Below are 16,887 nucleotides of genomic sequence, written 5' to 3' on the forward strand. Positions count from 1 at the left end.
TTGGGCACGTGCACTTTGCATATTTCCTGATGTCGGTCTTGCAAATTGCCCATGACCTCTGGGAACAGATAGGGAAACTTTCCTGCAATAACCTGCTTGTTTTCTTTTATATTTTTAGATTGATTCTACTGCTCCTTGGATATAATTGCTCATGCAGTTTCCTGTTTTTTTCTTGTAAAGTACCTAAAATATTAAAATGTACATTTCAGCTTTTTTCTCTTCTGCTGATCCTTTACTGCAGAAGCCGTTCATACAGAGATAGTGTTCGACAGGGATACAAGTTTATGGGAGCAACCGGTTTGCACAATGGCCTTTGTTCCCATGGGAAGAAGTCTTGACGGGCTTAAAGGGGACTTGTCACCACGAAGGAACTGTCCAGTCTGTAGGCCTCATGTTATAGAGCAGGAGGCGTTGAGTAGATTAATATATAGTTTTATGAGAAAAGATTCAGTATAATCTGTGTTTTCATAATTTAATCTGCTGCTCTTTCTGGGAATTTCAGTCCAGTGGGCGGTGTTTTCTCTATGTACACCTATACAAGAAGGGCTGTCATCACTGCTAGGACCGCCCACTGGACCAAATATCTCAAAAAGAGCAGAGGATTAAATGAGGAAAACTCGGGTTATACTGAATCTTTTCTCACACACCTATATATCAATCTGCTCTTCCCTCCCTGCTCTATAACATGGGGCCTGCAGATTGGATGGCATTTTCATGATGAAAAGTTCCCTTTAAGGTGACCGATTAAAGTGTTATTGAGGTGTCTAAGATGTATGTCCACCAATTATTCCACTTTTATTACTGAAACAAACTTGCATGCTCAGCCGATTACATATCAGAGGAAGGACTTGCGTCTATTAGAAATTTATGGCATAAATATCTGTGATTAGACAACCCTTATCAAGTTGCTCGAGGTCTGACCTCTTTTCCTCTGCAATCTAGAAAGACTGTAGCATGCACAGGGTTTCCTTGCACAGTGACCCTTCCAGGTATCCCTGTGCAGGCACTACTCCGTAGACTTCACTGGGGCAGGATCCCCTTTATTCAAGCATCGGGGAGGTTTCAGGATATCATTGAGTCATGTGAGAACCCCTCAAATTCATGTTCCTTTGAGTCACTGTACCACCTCTTACTCATGGCGGGATGATTTTCAGGCGCGCCATCATGATACATTTGGGCTTTTGTTCTGAAGGAGCTGGTGGTCAATGTCTTGTCATCACATGATGTGTAATTCCATCTAATCATTTCCGACTTCTGATCGGCTCTTCCTTATGTGATATTACACAACTTCTCTAAGGCTATGTGCACACTGAGGATTTTATGGAGCGAAAACTCTCAAAAATCCTCTAGGTCTCAAGACTCCTCCAAAATTTTGAGATGTCTGCTTACCATAATTTCTGCTCCGAAAACTCTGCAAAAAGATTTTTTTGTCTTTTTTATTTTAATTAAAAACTGTTGGTGTTCCCCTGACAGATGGAAGGTCTAGATCAGTGTTCCCCAACTCCAGTCCTCAGGAGCCACCAACAGGTTATGTTTTCAGGATTTCCTTAGTATTGCCCAGGTGATGGAATTGTTGCCTGTCTAGATGATGGACTTCTCACCTGGGCAATGCTAAGGAAATCCTGATAACATGACCTGTTGGTTGCTCTTGAGGAGCGAACTTGGGGAACACTGGTCTAGATTAACCTTGTTTCTAATGACGACTTAAAGGCGTTTAAAAGTTATCACCTATCCTTGAGATGGTTAATAACTTACTGATCGGTGGGGCTCTCAGCAGTAAGGACCTGCACTTATCTGCAAAAGAGGAATTTTTAGCCCCATTACAAAATGGACAGGCAGGTCATATTCCCAATTAAATTTATTTTCTATGCGGCTGATGGAAAAAAATAACCCCGCAGGGAATGAATGAACGGATTGGAGATGGCATGAGCGGCACTGCGCATGTTCTAACGGGGATAAAAGTGCCCCATTCTGCAGATCGGTGCCGGTCCCTGTGGTCGGAACCACCAGTGATCAACAAGATATCACCCGTCTTGTGGATAAGTGATACTATAATTTTCACTGGACAACACATTTAACAGCTGAACACAAGAGTCCTCGCCCTTCGCTCTTTTCTTTCTTCGGTCATTGTCTCCCTCTTGGAGGCCAGTAGAACTAGATGTGGCTTCATTGCACCAGTTTTGATGACCGTGATTGTCTTTTGCTCTAATATAAATTATAGTAGTCTATGCTGTATGTGCCTGTAAACTTGAAAAGAGCAGCAGCAGATCTCCTGGCACAGCCACCGCTGGATACTTTGGGGTACCGGGCCGTTGGGCTGTCTGGTGACCTCCGTGTTTACATTCTTTTATTAAAACTAGCAGACCATGATACCGGTGCTGGAGGTTATGCATCACTCCGTACTAGGTCACTTCTTTGATCTTTTAAATTACTTCACATAATTCAGATGTTTTCTTGGCACTATACAAGTGTTACACGAAGAACCGTCACCAATTCTTCCTTCTGTACCTGATTTCGTTAGCTGCTACGCTACGGCGACACATTGCAGGACTATTCTGTGAAGTTGGAGCTGGATAAACTGCAGAATCTTTGGGGCAGGCATCTGACTTTTATTGATTTTTATTTTTTTAACTTTGAAAGTTCAGACTGTCTCCTTTTTGCTGACTTCTACACTGTCTAGCTAAGACATGGATATGTTTTATCCTGAGCTTTATGTAGAAACCTGCATAAATGGAGGAGTCGTCATGGATATCTATAAGATTAGAAAAAGACCACATTGTCAAACTCTGGCCTGTGGGTCAAATCTGGCACATAGGGTGAATATATTTGGCCCGCGATGCCGGTACCAACTTCCCATCCCCACTCAGCATCACACTTTCAGCTGTATTGACATTCTGGATGTGGGGGGCATTATACTATACGGAAGACTGTGGGGTCCAGGGCTGTACTGGCCTTCTGGCAAATGCCAGAAGAGCCTGTCTGGTCATGGGCTGCCTTGTCTGCTACGTTGTTAACAGAATCCGTGTTCTCAAGATACCCATACTGTTAAGAGTTGTGATGGAGAACAAAGTTGCTAACTCTATCACTTACCCCAGCAGGCCACGGGTATCATTAGACATATTGGTCTTGTAAATCTTCCTTTCCTCTATCCAGGGTAATATTCGTAATATATCGTATCAGGTTCATTGGGACAGGGACAACATGGGCCTGTGTGATTCCAAATGCCAGGACTGAATTTCAACCCCAGTCCGTACCTGGTGGGGTCCATAACTCTGTATGGAAGACAATGTGGAGCCTGTGATTCTATGTGAAGGACTATGTGGAGTCCATTGTACTGTATAGTGGACTATGTAGAGCGCATTATTCTGTATGTAGGAGAATGTGGGGTCCATTATTCTGTGTGTAGGACAATGTGGAGCCCACTATTCTGTGAACGATTGTGGGGTCAATTGTACTGTATAGAGGACTATGTAGGGCCCATTATACTGTGTAAAGGGCTGTGGGGGGGATCACAGTTGAGGCATCATACTGTGTTGGGGTCAACTTATTTTGCTGGGGGGTACAGTAGGGTCATCATACAAAGCATGTGGAGGAATTCACTGTGGGGCTATCACACGGTGTTTGGGGGGGCACTTTTGTTGGCATCATATATGTATTTGTTAATTCAAGGATTTTTATTCTTTGTAATTACATATTTAAATTACGGTATGCCATTGGGCCATATATTTTTTGCTGCTCCTTCATGACATATTTTATTATTCCACTATGCCTCATTTGTTGCTGTGTTTGTTTTATGTGAAGATCTATCAATTAAAATGTGCTTTGTTCGTGAGACAACCACTTTAATATTATTTCCATATGAAAAGGTTCATGAATAACGTCCTCGATTGTAGACATATTTTTTAATAAATAGCAAGGCTGACCCGCGACTTTGTCCAAGTTTTTAGTTTTTGACCCTCTGTGTATTTGACTTTGACAGCCTTGATCTAGACAGAAAGTTTAAAAGGGTTGCCCAACCCCAATATTTTTTATTTTCCTACATCCCGCCAAAGAAATAAAAAAACAAAATGGTACTTAATGCTGCATGGTACTAACATTTCTGCGATTTCCCGCTGGTTTATTTACTGGGCTCCGTTAATATGTGACTGGTGTCAATACCTCTAAGGTCACCGTTGGGGCCAGTAATTGGCTGTACGAGTCACAAGGCTTGTTGACCTTTCATTGCTGAAAGAACGGAGGCCGGCAAAGGACTAGTAAAGGATTGGCACTGTAGCATCTAGGGTTTGATAAGGTTATCTTAGATTTAGAACATTATCAGCTGTTTGTATAAAAAAAAAGTTATAGGGTTTGATAATCTTTTATAGCTGTTGTATAGGGATTAAAAAAAGCATGACTGCGTCTCCCTAAACCAGTTGTCCACAGGCTTTGTGTATTGCACCTCAACCCAATTGACTTCAGTTGACCTGAGCGGCATTACCAGATTCAACCTATGGAACTTTGTCGTGCTGTTTTTGGAAGAAAGCTGTCATGTTTTTCCAATCTTATAAATGTAATGAAAATCATATATTTTTGACACTGGTAAAAACTCGAACTTTTCCAAACAGCCTATTTATTTGCAGGTAATTGTGGTGCAAGTGAACCCCGGGGAGACCTTCACCATCCGCACAGAAGATGGACACTTTCAGTGTATCCCAGGTAAGCAGTGTGACGGAACGTTCACGCTCTCCATTCTTGGGGTTTCCTCTCTTGTGCATTGAGATGAATGAAACGTCGTCTATAGACCGACCACAGCTCTTAAGACATAAGAACTTCCTAGAACTGCAGGCCTAGTTATCAGCACTGCCGCCCTTTATCAGATACTGAGATGTAAAGTGATGTCACTTAACCACCGATGGTTTTCTACATAAAACTATCTTTGCCGAACTCTCTGGTTTTATATTAAAAAAATAGTTAATGTCATTTTTATGTCAGGAAGGTGAAGGGATTTTCCATTTTTTTATGTGCAGTAAATTTGAGTCCCCGATTTATTTCCATAGAACTATCACTATTTTGGGAAACTGGGGCGATGTATTGCTGATGTAATACCCCAGTTGATTGAACAGTTCTATAATACATGGTTTATATTGCCTCCACGGCTAGTTTTAACTCTGTTGTAAAACCCTTTTTGCTTTTCTTCTCTTTTATAGGTCCAGCACACGTTCCTATGATGTCGCCAAATGGGTCCATGCCTCCTATATTTGTGCCGCCTGGTTATGTGTCTCAGGTATAATTCCCGCCTCATTTTTATGTTATTATTTTATTCTTATGGTGACAGAGATGGTTATTATGCTTGATGAGAAAAGATTTACCAGGCTCAATGTTTTACCATACACCAGTCATTGTAATTTAATTGCGCACGAAAAAAAAAAGGATGGTGTGGATGTTTTCCTCTGCAACTTGCTCATTCATGTACGGAAAAGCTGCAGATTTTACTCTTTTGATACGGAGGTTTGTATCTGGGCTTAGCCTAAAGCTATGTTCACACTCTGTATCTGCAGCCAAAACCCGCTCTTTTGGCAGTAAAAATACTGCAATCGAAACGCCCGTTTTACGACTTTTTTTGCACTTTTTTGGCTGACGATTACATCTGTGCTTTGTCTATACATGTTTACAAGCTGTGGTCAAATAGTTCCATTTTCATGGGAGACATAAGCCCCAAACTTGTGACCAGTGGGGGGTCCCCGTGGTCAGTCCCCACGACTCGTGCATGTATCATCCATCCTGTGGATAGGTGATGAATGTTATTGGTGAGAGAACCCCTTTAACATTGCCTAGTATTTGATCAACTAGGGTGGGGATAGTTGTGTAAGGGCCACAAAGTTTTCGTCTGCATTCTTGCAGCTTTGTATTGCACGTTGATTGGATGGATCCTTTTCTTTTATCTCCCCTGATGGGAACTTTAAACATTTTTTGGCATCAAAATCAAGTCCTTGTTTGGCCTGTGTAGGAAATGCTGCAATGGAATTGAGCAATCTTCCAAATGAAGAGAAAGCAGGAATCAGAGTTTTCTTCTAGAAAATGTCATCAGAAAGTGACAAATTGTTTAAAGAGGATCTTTCACCAACAGTGTAATAGTTGCTGCCCATTAGAATAAAACTTTTTTTTGTGCCTCTCCATTGTGGATGTATTAGCTGTCAAAGTATTCGTTACCTAATAATTAGTTTGCAGGTTTTTTTCTTTTGTGCAAGATTGGTGACGTGCTGGAGCACAGCAAACCTGAGTGTGATTGACAGCTCTCACCTCTGTCAGTCAGTGTGAGGGGAGGAGTAGAACAGCAGAAGTGGGGTCTCATCACAAACACTCCTAGTAGCTCCAATCTCACATTCACATTGGCTTTATTGGCAAAACCCAATACACATTATCAATTGTAGTGCTGCCAACCATGCCATACTTCCTCTTCTCTCTCTGTCTCACACACTCACACTTTCTCCCGCACGCTCTCTCCTGCACTCTCTCTTTCGCGTACACTCTCTCCTGCACGTACACTCTCTTTCGCGTACACTCTCTTTCGCGTACACTCTCTTGCGCTTACACTCTCTTGCGCTTACACTCTCTTGCGCTTACACTCTTGCGCTTACACTCTTGCGCTTACACTCTTGCGCTTACACTCTTGCGCTTACACTCTTGCGCTTACACTCTCTTGCGCTTACACTCTCTTGCGCTTACACTCTCTTGCGCTTACACTCTCTTGCGCTTACACTCTCTTGCGCTTACACTGTCTTGCGCTTACACTGTCTTGCGCTTACTGTCTTGCGCGTACACTCTCTTGCGCGTACACTCTCTTGCGCGTACACTCTCTTGCGCGTACACTCTCTTGCGCGTACACTCTCTTGCGCTTACTGTCTTGCGCGTACTCTCTTGCGCGTACACTCTCTTGCGCGTACACTCTCTTGCGCGTACACTCTCTTGCGCGTACACTCTCTTGCGCGTACACTCTCTTGCGCGTACACTCTCTTGCGCGTACACTCTCTTGCAGGTTTTTTTCTTTTGTGCAAGATTGGTGACGTGCTGGAGCACAGCAAACCTGAGTGTGATTGACAGCTCTCACCTCTGTCAGTCAGTGTGAGGGGAGGGGTAGAACAGCAGAAGTGGGGTCTCATCACAAACACTCCTAGTAGCTCCAATCTCACATTCACATTGGCTTTATTGGCAAAACCCAATACACATTATCAATTGTAGTGCTGCCAACCATGCCATACTTCCTCTTCTCTCTCTGTCTCACACACTCACACTTTCTCTCACACTCTCTCCCGCACGCTCTCTCCTGCACTCTCTCTTTCGCGTACACTCTCTCCTGCACGTACACTCTCTTTCGCGTACACTCTCTTTCGCGTACACTCTCTTTCGCGTACACTCTCTTTCGCGTACACTCTCTTTCGCGTACACTCTCTTTCGCGTACACTCTCTTTCGCTTACACTCTCTTGCGCTTACACTCTTGCGCTTACACTCTTGCGCTTACACTCTTGCGCTTACACTCTTGCGCTTACACTCTCTTGCGCTTACACTCTCTTGCGCTTACACTCTCTTGCGCTTACACTCTCTTGCGCTTACACTCTCTTGCGCTTACACTCTCTTGCGCTTACACTCTCTTGCGCGTACACTGTCTTGCGCGTACACTGTCTTGCGCGTACACTCTCTTGCGCGTACACTCTCTTGCGCGTACACTCTCTTGCGCGTACACTCTTGCGCGTACACTCTCTTGCGCTTACTGTCTTGCGCGTACTCTCTTGCGCGTACACTCTCTTGCGCGTACACTCTCTTGCGCGTACACTCTCTTGCGCGTACACTCTCTTGCGCGTACACTCTCTTGCGCGTACACTCTCTTGCGCGTACACTCTCTTGCGCGTACACTCTCTTGCGCGTACACTCTCTTGCGCGTACACTCTCTTGCGCGTACACTCTCTTGCGCGTACACTCTCTTGCGCGTACACTCTCTTGCGCGTACACTCTCTTGCGCGTACACTCTCTTGCGCGTACACTCTCTTGCGCGTACACTCTCTTGCGCGTACACTCTTGCGCGTACACTCTTGCGCGTACACTCTTGCGCGTACACTCTTGCGCGTACACTCTTGCGCGTACACTCTTGCGCGTACACTCTTGCGCGTACACTCTTGCGCGTACACTCTTGCGCGTACACTCTTGCGCGTACACTCTCTTGCGCGTGCACTCTCTTGCGCGCGCACACTCTTGCGCGCGCACACTCTTGCGCTTGCGCGCGCACACTCTTGCGCGCGCACGCGCACACTCTTGCGCGCGCACACACTCTCTTGCGCGCGCACACACTCTCTTGCGCGCGCACACACTCTCTTGCGCGCGCACACACTCTCTTGCGCGCGCACACACTCTCTTGCGCGCGCACACACTCTCTTGCGCGCGCACACTCTCTTGCGCGCGCACACTCTTGCGCGCGCACTCTCTTGCGCGCGCACTCTCTTGCGCGCGCACTCTCTTGCGCGCGCACACTCTCTTGCGCGCGCACACTCTCTTGCGCGCGCACACTCCTGCGCGCGCACACTCCTGCGCGCGCACACTCCTGCGCGCGCACACTCCTGCGCGCGCACTCTCCTGCGCGCGCACTCTCTTGCGCGCGCACTCTCTTGCGCGCGCACTCTCTTGCGCGCGCACTCTCTTGCGCGCGCACTCTCTTGCGCGCGCACTCTCTTGCGCGCGCACTCTCTTGCGCGCGCACTCTCTTGCGCGCGCACTCTCTTGCGCGCGCACTCTCTTGCGCGCGCACTCTCTTGCGCGCGCACTCTCTTGCGCGCGCACTCTCTTGCGCGCGCACTCTCTTGCGCGCGCACTCGCTTGCGCGCGCACTCTCTTGCGCGCGCACACTCTTGCGCGCGCACGCGCACACTCTTGCGCGCGCACGCGCACACTCTTGCGCGCGCACACACTCTCTTGCGCGCGCACACTCCTGCGCGCGCACACTCCTGCGCGCGCACTCTCTTGCGCGCGCACTCTCTTGCGCGCGCACTCTCTTGCGCGCGCACTCTCTTGCGCGCGCACTCTCTTGCGCGCGCACTCTCTTGCGCGCGCACTCTCTTGCGCGCGCACTCTCTTGCGCGCGCACTCTCTTGCGCGCGCACTCTCTTGCGCGCGCACTCTCTTGCGCGCGCACTCTCTTGCGCGCGCACTCTCTTGCGCGCGCACTCTCTTGCGCGCGCACTCTCTTGCGCGCGCACTCTCTTGCGCGCGCACTCTCTTGCGCGCGCACTCTCTTGCGCGCGCACTCTCTTGCGCGCGCACTCTCTTGCGCGCGCACTCTCTTGCGCGCGCACTCTCTTGCGCGCGCACACTCTTGCGCGCGCACGCGCACACTCTTGCGCGCGCACGCGCACACTCTTGCGCGCGCACACACTCTCTTGCGCGCGCGCACACACTCTCTTGCGCGCGCACACACACTCTTTCAGTTATTTTTATTATTGCTGATTAGAGCTGGTGCACTTCAGTTTGCAGGACCATCGATGTGTGACCACTGGACAAGCCTTGTGAACCACCTCCTACCTGACAGCATTTGTGGCTGTTCTGTTGATTAGCCGGCCTGGCTTGACCGCACATGTGGGTCACGTTATTGATCAATGACATGGTGCCTGGTCCACTAATCAAAGAGCGAACATAGATGTTGGACAGTAAAAGGCAGGGCTCTCATCCAGCAACCTAGTTGCGCTATTACCGATACATGCCCTTTAAATGGTAAAAAACGTGTTTTCCCCACAATTTTAAGGCCTGCTGTCTTACATTTATATCAGTGCATTTTGACAGATTTTTCTTTATATTGTGCTTAGGTAGAATTTGTGGTTGGGTCTTAAGTGTTTCCCGTCCTTTCAGCGGTTGGAAACCAGACTGGAAAATATGTTAATGCTGCAAGTACCTAAAATGTTCATTTGTTCCATTACATGGCCCAGATGATATGTAATCACGAGAAATGAGCAAAAAGATCACTACCCTGATCCAGTGGCCATTAGATAGCTGATAGTGATGAGCGAGTATACTCGTTCTCCAGATCACGCTCGGGTGGTCTCCAAGTATTTGTAAGTGCTCGAGATTCAGTTTTCATCACGGCAGCTGAATGATTAACAGCTGATAGACAGCCTGAGTACATGTGGGGATTCCCTAGCAACCAGGCAACCCCCACATTTACTCAGGCTGGCTAGTAGCTGTAAATCATGCAGCGGTGTCAACAAAAACTAAATCTCCGAGCAGTTACTAATACTCGGAGACCACCTGCGCGTGATCTGGAAAACCCGAGCAACGAGTACATAGAAGTCGCCAGGATAAGGATGTGTGCACGGACCGATGCTTTCAGTGCAAACGTGTGTCATGTCTGTAGACAAAAGACAGCAGAATGAAACGAGCATGCTTGTAATCCGTTGCTTATCACCTTGTGACTTTTTAAATATTTCTCTACAATAAAGAATAATTTTATGAAGATTTGGATGCTGGAATTTGTCTCCATTTTCCAATTTTTGTGGCACTGCAAGTTTCCCCTGCATTGGTCTTGGTTATACGGGTGAGCTGACAATCACCCCACCTTTTTTTTAAGTTTCCTTGTTTGGACCCTACTACAGTTACAACCCCCACAATAAGTCCCTGATGGCGTTTGTATGAGTTATACATATCATATCCCTGGCCAGTGGGCACAGCCTCGCCCCATACACTTTTATGGAGTGACGCCGTGCCCCGACCAGTGACTTAGCCGGCCAGTGGGTGAGTCCTACTAGAAGGCACGGACTCGCTCCATACAAGTGTATGGAGGGAGGCTGTGCCCACTGGCCAGGGATATGATATGCGTAACTCCTACAGACACCATCCATGACTTATTGTGGGGCCCAAGCCCAATGGTCGGGGGTTTGCATAACTCATACATACCCTTCATCCCGGGGCTAAAACCAGTGAATCCCTGCAGAGTGACTGTAGACTTATCGGTTTTGACCGGGCAGCCCCTTTAAAGATGACCTGTTACCAGGTCAAAAGCGCCCAGTTTACTCTTACTTTATTCGATCTGTTCCCCTGAGTTTCCCAGTTTTTGTCTTTAATATTTGTCATACGGTTTGAGATGCGAGCCTTTTTATTTACTGCTAACTTTTATGTTGTTTACCTAATATAAAGACACGCCCCCGAGGAATCATTTGAGCCACGCCTCCTTGTAAATCCCTTAAAAATGTGCATAAAGTAAAAAAGGAACATATCCCTGGAACAGCATGGAGGATATAAAGAAGACAAAAATATGATTACTCAGGGGAGCAGCAGGAATACTATAAAAGCAAAAACTGGCCACTTTAGACTTGGTGACAGGTCCCCTTTAAGAATACTACAGTGCAGAATACTGTAAAAGTGTCAGATGATTGTGATTGCTGGAGAGCTGATCCTATGTCTCTATTGTTCCAGGTTGTGGAAGAGAATGGAGTGCGCAAAGTGCTGGTCTTGCCACATTCGACAGAGTTCCATCCATCAATGCACGCACCGCCACCTCACGTCACCCATTTCATGCACCATCACCCGGCTCTGCTCCCTCATCCTCCCCATCACGTGTACCCACCAGTGCCTGGCACAGGAGAGCTGCCGCCCCAGTTCATACACCAGCATCCTCCGCCCCCACCACATATTTTCCAGGAACAAGGTTAGTCATTTTACAGGATTCTTCTCTCTGGTTTTGTTGCATGCTCCCATCCACAATGTGACTGATAAAACCGACATTACAGAGCATCTGTACTTGCACTCCGGCAGCCCCTTATATCTGAACCTCCCTCTAAGTGTGAATACACTGCATGACTTGAAGGGGTTTTCTGATTGGCTTCAGCGCCGTCAATGTGATGTCAGCAGTAGTAGACGCTGGTAGCAGCAGAGGACACACTGTACGCACTGTAGAGTAATCTTCAAATTATTATTATTATTTTTTTTTTAATGTAGGGTTGTTATTTATGTGTACTTTTTTTTTATTTTTATTTTATTTTTTTTTTTTGCTTGCGTTATTGATTGTCCATCTTCTTTCCCACTTTAGATCTACGGTCGCACGGGAGGATGAACTTCCCCCAGAGAGACGAGAGGAGCATGAAAGTGCAAGAGCAACTTCGGAAAAAATTAAAAGACCGTCAGATTAGCGCCCACAACAACAACAAACTGCACAGCCCACCCTCCTCCCCTCACAAAGCGCACATTGCTGCCAATTCACACATGCAAAACGGATACACCAAAGGTCAGCACCTGGCAGGGGGGCCTATTAAACTGAAGCAAGCAACCCGAATACGAGGCAGTCCACCTGCGGAGAATGAGTCGGGAGGTACGTGGTGCTCGGCATGTGTCCTCTGCATCATCTGTATATAGAGGGGGCTAGCCGATTGACACCTGAAGCATATATTGTATAGACCGCCATGAACGATTTGGCGCTTTCATGGGATTGCCTTTCTTTGGTGTTGATTTCCCTTTATCATGGGATCAAGTTTAAAGGATTATTCTTATGTTCATAGATAGTACTTGTAAATACAAGCAATTTTGCTGTTTATCGCTTCTTAAAATTTTCCTCCGTTCTCAAGATATTCATCCTTTTCTTCTGTTTACAGTTCGTCTCCTTGGAGACCGACCACCACTGCTAGATAAAACATTGCAGTGCTCTTTTCTATTGAGCTTGTAAGCATTGATTTTGAAGGTGACCACAATCTGTGAATCGCACTTTTGCCTCCTAATTCAGGCCGGTTTCAGCTCTTTGCTTACCAGCAAAGACTTTGTAAGCAAAGAGCTTGTAAGCAAAGAGCACCGGTGGTCGGTCTCCTTGACAACTCGCCAAAAATAAAAATGTTAATATCTCACAAACGGCCGCAAATTTTACTAAGCGGTAAATTGCAAAAGTGTTCGTTTTTACAAACACTATCCGATAAAATATCCATCTGTGAGCAGTGGTAATATCCCCCTTAAAGTGTAAAGGTGACTGTCCCTTTTAAAGGGGTACCAAAAACCTCGTTAACTTTATCTACAGGTCGTGTCTAATATTGCAGCTCAGTAACCTTGAAGGTGATGGTGCAAAGCTGTAGCTGTAATACCACACACAGCCCTAAGGCTCGGGTGCTCTCTTTGGAAAAAGGGTGTTCCAGACAATCTCTTTAAGGCTGTAAAAGTGGCCATACACATGAAATGAACATTGTCGGATTGGGATCATCTAATGCGTATGGTGGTGTCACGACAGACAGATGTTGGGATGGTGAAAAAAAAAATCAAGCATATGGAATTCAGTATGCCCAATCCTTTCTTGTTCTCTCTGAAAATAAGCTAGTGCCAGAAATGTCTGACTCTGGCTTATTATCTTTTTTTCTACATGAATAGCTGTTGGCCAAATGTGTGTTCATCCAATAGTTCTCTAAGGTGTTGGTCAACTTTATTTCAATTATCACCATTGAAACATCCCCTGCTGCGGCTGCCTCCATTTCTTACTCTGCTCCCCCATGATTTTGCTGGTGAGAGAATGGATGTAAGAATTATGTGGGAAGAGATTATTTTTGGTTGCCTGCAGATTAGAAATGTTTTGGAATGGTCACTTTCTTTGATTAAATTACAAGCAGATGTGAGACTCAGATGTAAATCCATCATCCTCCGATCCAGGATATGTTCTCGGTCTGCATCCCGTCCATGTGGATGTAAACACCACCCCTGCAGCTGAGGCCGCCCTTGGGATCCAGGTCCTTGCACAGTGTATATTAGGAATTCGGGGCATGACATCTGCTCAGTATGTAAAGAACATTGACACTCCTATAAAACCGCTACCAGTAAATGGAAGCTGCCCTCCATTTGTAGCATCTGTTAAAAGATTTATTTTTCCAGGGTTTTCCGTTAAGCCATCTTTGGGTCTGGCCCCTAGGACCCCCAGATGGTAGCAGAATGAAGTAGCAGTGTGTGTAGCTTGGATAAATCCACGTAAGACGGAATTGCTATCGATTACATTTGCACAGTTAATATCTGCAATGAGAAACGAGAAATTCTCCAGCACAGTTTTCAGCTCTTTCCATTCTGGAGTGTGAGAACGCTTGTCCCATTGAGGCTTTATTGCGGATTTTTCGCTGGAATTCATCACTTTTATGTCAAAGGGTGACGTTCTGGGTCAATCTGCAGCAAAATCCACATGTAAATTCAATATAGAATTGTGTTGAGCATTTTAGCAAAAAATGTCCGTCCTTTGTGAACACAGTAACAACTCTATATACACTATATCAAAACAGGATCCACCTTTCCCAACAGGTGAAGTCACGGCACACCTTCTCCTCATGTACAGTGACTGATAACACCACTATATGCAGTAGATTACACAGGATCCACCGTTCACAATAGGTGATGTCACAGCGCACCTTCTCCTCCTGTACAGTGACTGATAACAACACTATATGCAGTAGATAACACAGGATCTACCATTCACAATAGGTGATGTCACAGCTCACCTTCTCCTCCTGTACAGTGACTGATAACACCACTATATGCAGTAGATAACACAGGATCCACCATTCACAATAGGTGATGTCACAGCTCACCTCCTCCTCCTGTACAGTGGCTGATAACACCTCTATATACAGTAAATTAAACAGGATTCACAATAAATGTCACAGCTCACTTCCTCCTCCTCCTCCTGTACAGTGGCTGATAACACCTCTATATACAGTAAATTAAACAGGATTCACAATAGATGTCACTGCTCACCTCCTCCTCCTCCGGTACAATGAGTGATAACACCTCTATATACAGTAGATAACACATTGTACTCCTGTACAATGACACCTTTATATACAGTAGAAAGCACTGCTCCCACCATGCACAATAGATGGTCACCGCTCACTGCCCCTTGTACAATGACTTATATACAGTAGATAACACAAGATCCACTATTCACAATAGATGTCACAGCTCACCTCTTCCTCCTGTACAGTGACTGATAACACCTCTATGTACAGTAGATAACACAGGATCCACCATTCACAATAGATGTCACAGCTCACCTCCTCCACCTGTACAATGACTGATAACACCTCTATATACAGTAGATAACACAGGATCCACCATTCACAATAGATGATGTCACAGCTCACCTCCCCCTTCTCTACACAGTGATATGCTTCTATGCAGACAGGATCTGAATAAGGCCATGTTCACACTATGCGGTTTTTACTGCGGAACCGCGGCGATTTTGCCGCTGCGGGTCCGCAGCTGTTTTCCATGCAGGGTACAGTACAATGTTACCCTATGGAAAACAGGAACCGCAGTGCACATGATGCGGAAAAACCCGAAAAAAACCGCGCAGAATTGCTGCGGAAAAAAAGAAGGACCATGTCACTTCTTTGTGCAGAATCGCAGCGATTCTGCACCCATAGGAATGCATTGATCCGCTTACTTCCCGCATGGGGCTGTGCCCACCATGCGGGAAGTAAGCGGATAATGTGCGGGTTATACATGGGGTGGAGGAGAGGAGACTCTCCTCCAGGCCCCGGGAACCATATTTGTATTAAAAAAAAAAAAGAATTAAAATAAAAAATCATGTTATACTCACCTCTGAAGTCTCAGTGCTGCACGCGGCCGTCCGGTCTCAGAGTTGCTATGCGACCAGGACCTGCAGTGATGTCGCGGTCACATGACTGTGACGTCACCGAAGGTCCTTGTCGCACAGCATCTTTGGAACCGGACCGCCGCCTGCAGCGCCCAGGAGATCGGGACGTCAGAGGGTGAGTATATCATTATTTTATTATTTTTAACATTACTATTGATGCTGCATATTGCTGCACATGCAGCATCAATAGTAGGGGTAAATCCCGCAGCGGAACCCGCAGGACAAACCGCGATAAATCTGCAGGGATAACCGCAGCGGGTTTGCCCTGCAGATTTATCAAATCCGCTGCGGGAAAACCCGCAGTATAAAAAAGGAACGTGTGAATGTGGCCTAAGTCGATTGCTGATTATATCAGTATGCTCAGGAGTAAGTGAAGCCTAATATTTGGTTTTTTTTTTTTTTATTTATTTAAAATATAGATTGAGATATGAAAAAAACAGCTATAAAAAAGACGTTCAGTATAAAAACCTGATATAAACGATAGGTAATTTTCTAATGACACGTTACCTATAAAGTTCCTGGAAAACAAATTTTTTAGTAATCACGTTCTTTTCTTACATCTGTTGCTAATGACCGAGAACCATCACTGCTCCTTTCTGGAACAACGTCCCAGTCTTCGGAATTGAAAATCTCCTTTATTATATCACAATTTTTCTTTTTCCGTTCGCCATTGTTTCGTTTATTAGAGACCATTTAATCTGAAGATCCCTTGTGATGTGTGCAGCTCACGTGACTATAGGTAGGGGCCCCATTATATGGACAGGCGTTTACAAAGTAGGGCAAGCCCTTTAAGAACTTCTATAGGACTTTTATATGGCAGCCATATTGTGCTCTTACCTTGTTTTCCCAATTCTTGCCCCTTCTCACATATACACATCCCTTTGCACTTATTTGTGCCATCAATGAACTTTTACTTCACTTCTTTGGAAATGCACAACTCTTGGCAACACTAATCCAGGATATGCAGCCGGAGACGCTGGCCCCAGCATGGCCGCGGCCGGGCCGGAAGTGTGGGATAGGATTTTCCAGATGAATAATGCCTTGTGTGGTGCAATGCTTGGTGCTTGCATCATTCCTGTGCTCAGATGGTGGTAAAGTGCATTGTCTTCATATGCAAATACTAGTCCCCAACAGATTAGAGAATAGCACCTGTGCCTCTCGCCCGTCCCCTGACTGTGAAATCAATACTAGTCGGCGGTTTCTTAAAAGCTTTAGATAAAAATAAACCCAGAAAACGTTTTGTGGCCGGTGGGCCTACTGTGTG

General features: G+C 45.9%; 1 protein-coding gene across 3 annotated transcripts in view; it reads left to right on the forward strand.

Annotated features, from left to right (window-relative positions):
* Positions 1 to 16,887, forward strand: part of LOC138661914 (fibronectin type-III domain-containing protein 3A-like) — a 102,535-nt gene that overhangs the window by 65,156 nt on the left and 20,492 nt on the right. For 2 of the 3 annotated variants that reach the window (XM_069746891.1, XM_069746894.1), the window contains exons 3-6: positions 4,605 to 4,695; positions 5,187 to 5,263; positions 11,432 to 11,663; positions 12,045 to 12,323. In XM_069746891.1, coding sequence (XP_069602992.1) covers positions 4,605 to 4,695; positions 5,187 to 5,263; positions 11,432 to 11,663; positions 12,045 to 12,323 — 679 coding nt within the window. The remainder of the gene's footprint in view (positions 1 to 4,604; positions 4,696 to 5,186; positions 5,264 to 11,431; positions 11,664 to 12,044; positions 12,324 to 16,887) is intronic. The other variant, XM_069746892.1, reaches the window with a different exon arrangement.

The sequence above is a fragment of the Ranitomeya imitator genome, chromosome 2 (assembly GCF_032444005.1).
Source record: "Ranitomeya imitator isolate aRanImi1 chromosome 2, aRanImi1.pri, whole genome shotgun sequence".
Classification (NCBI taxonomy): Eukaryota; Metazoa; Chordata; class Amphibia; order Anura; family Dendrobatidae; genus Ranitomeya; species Ranitomeya imitator.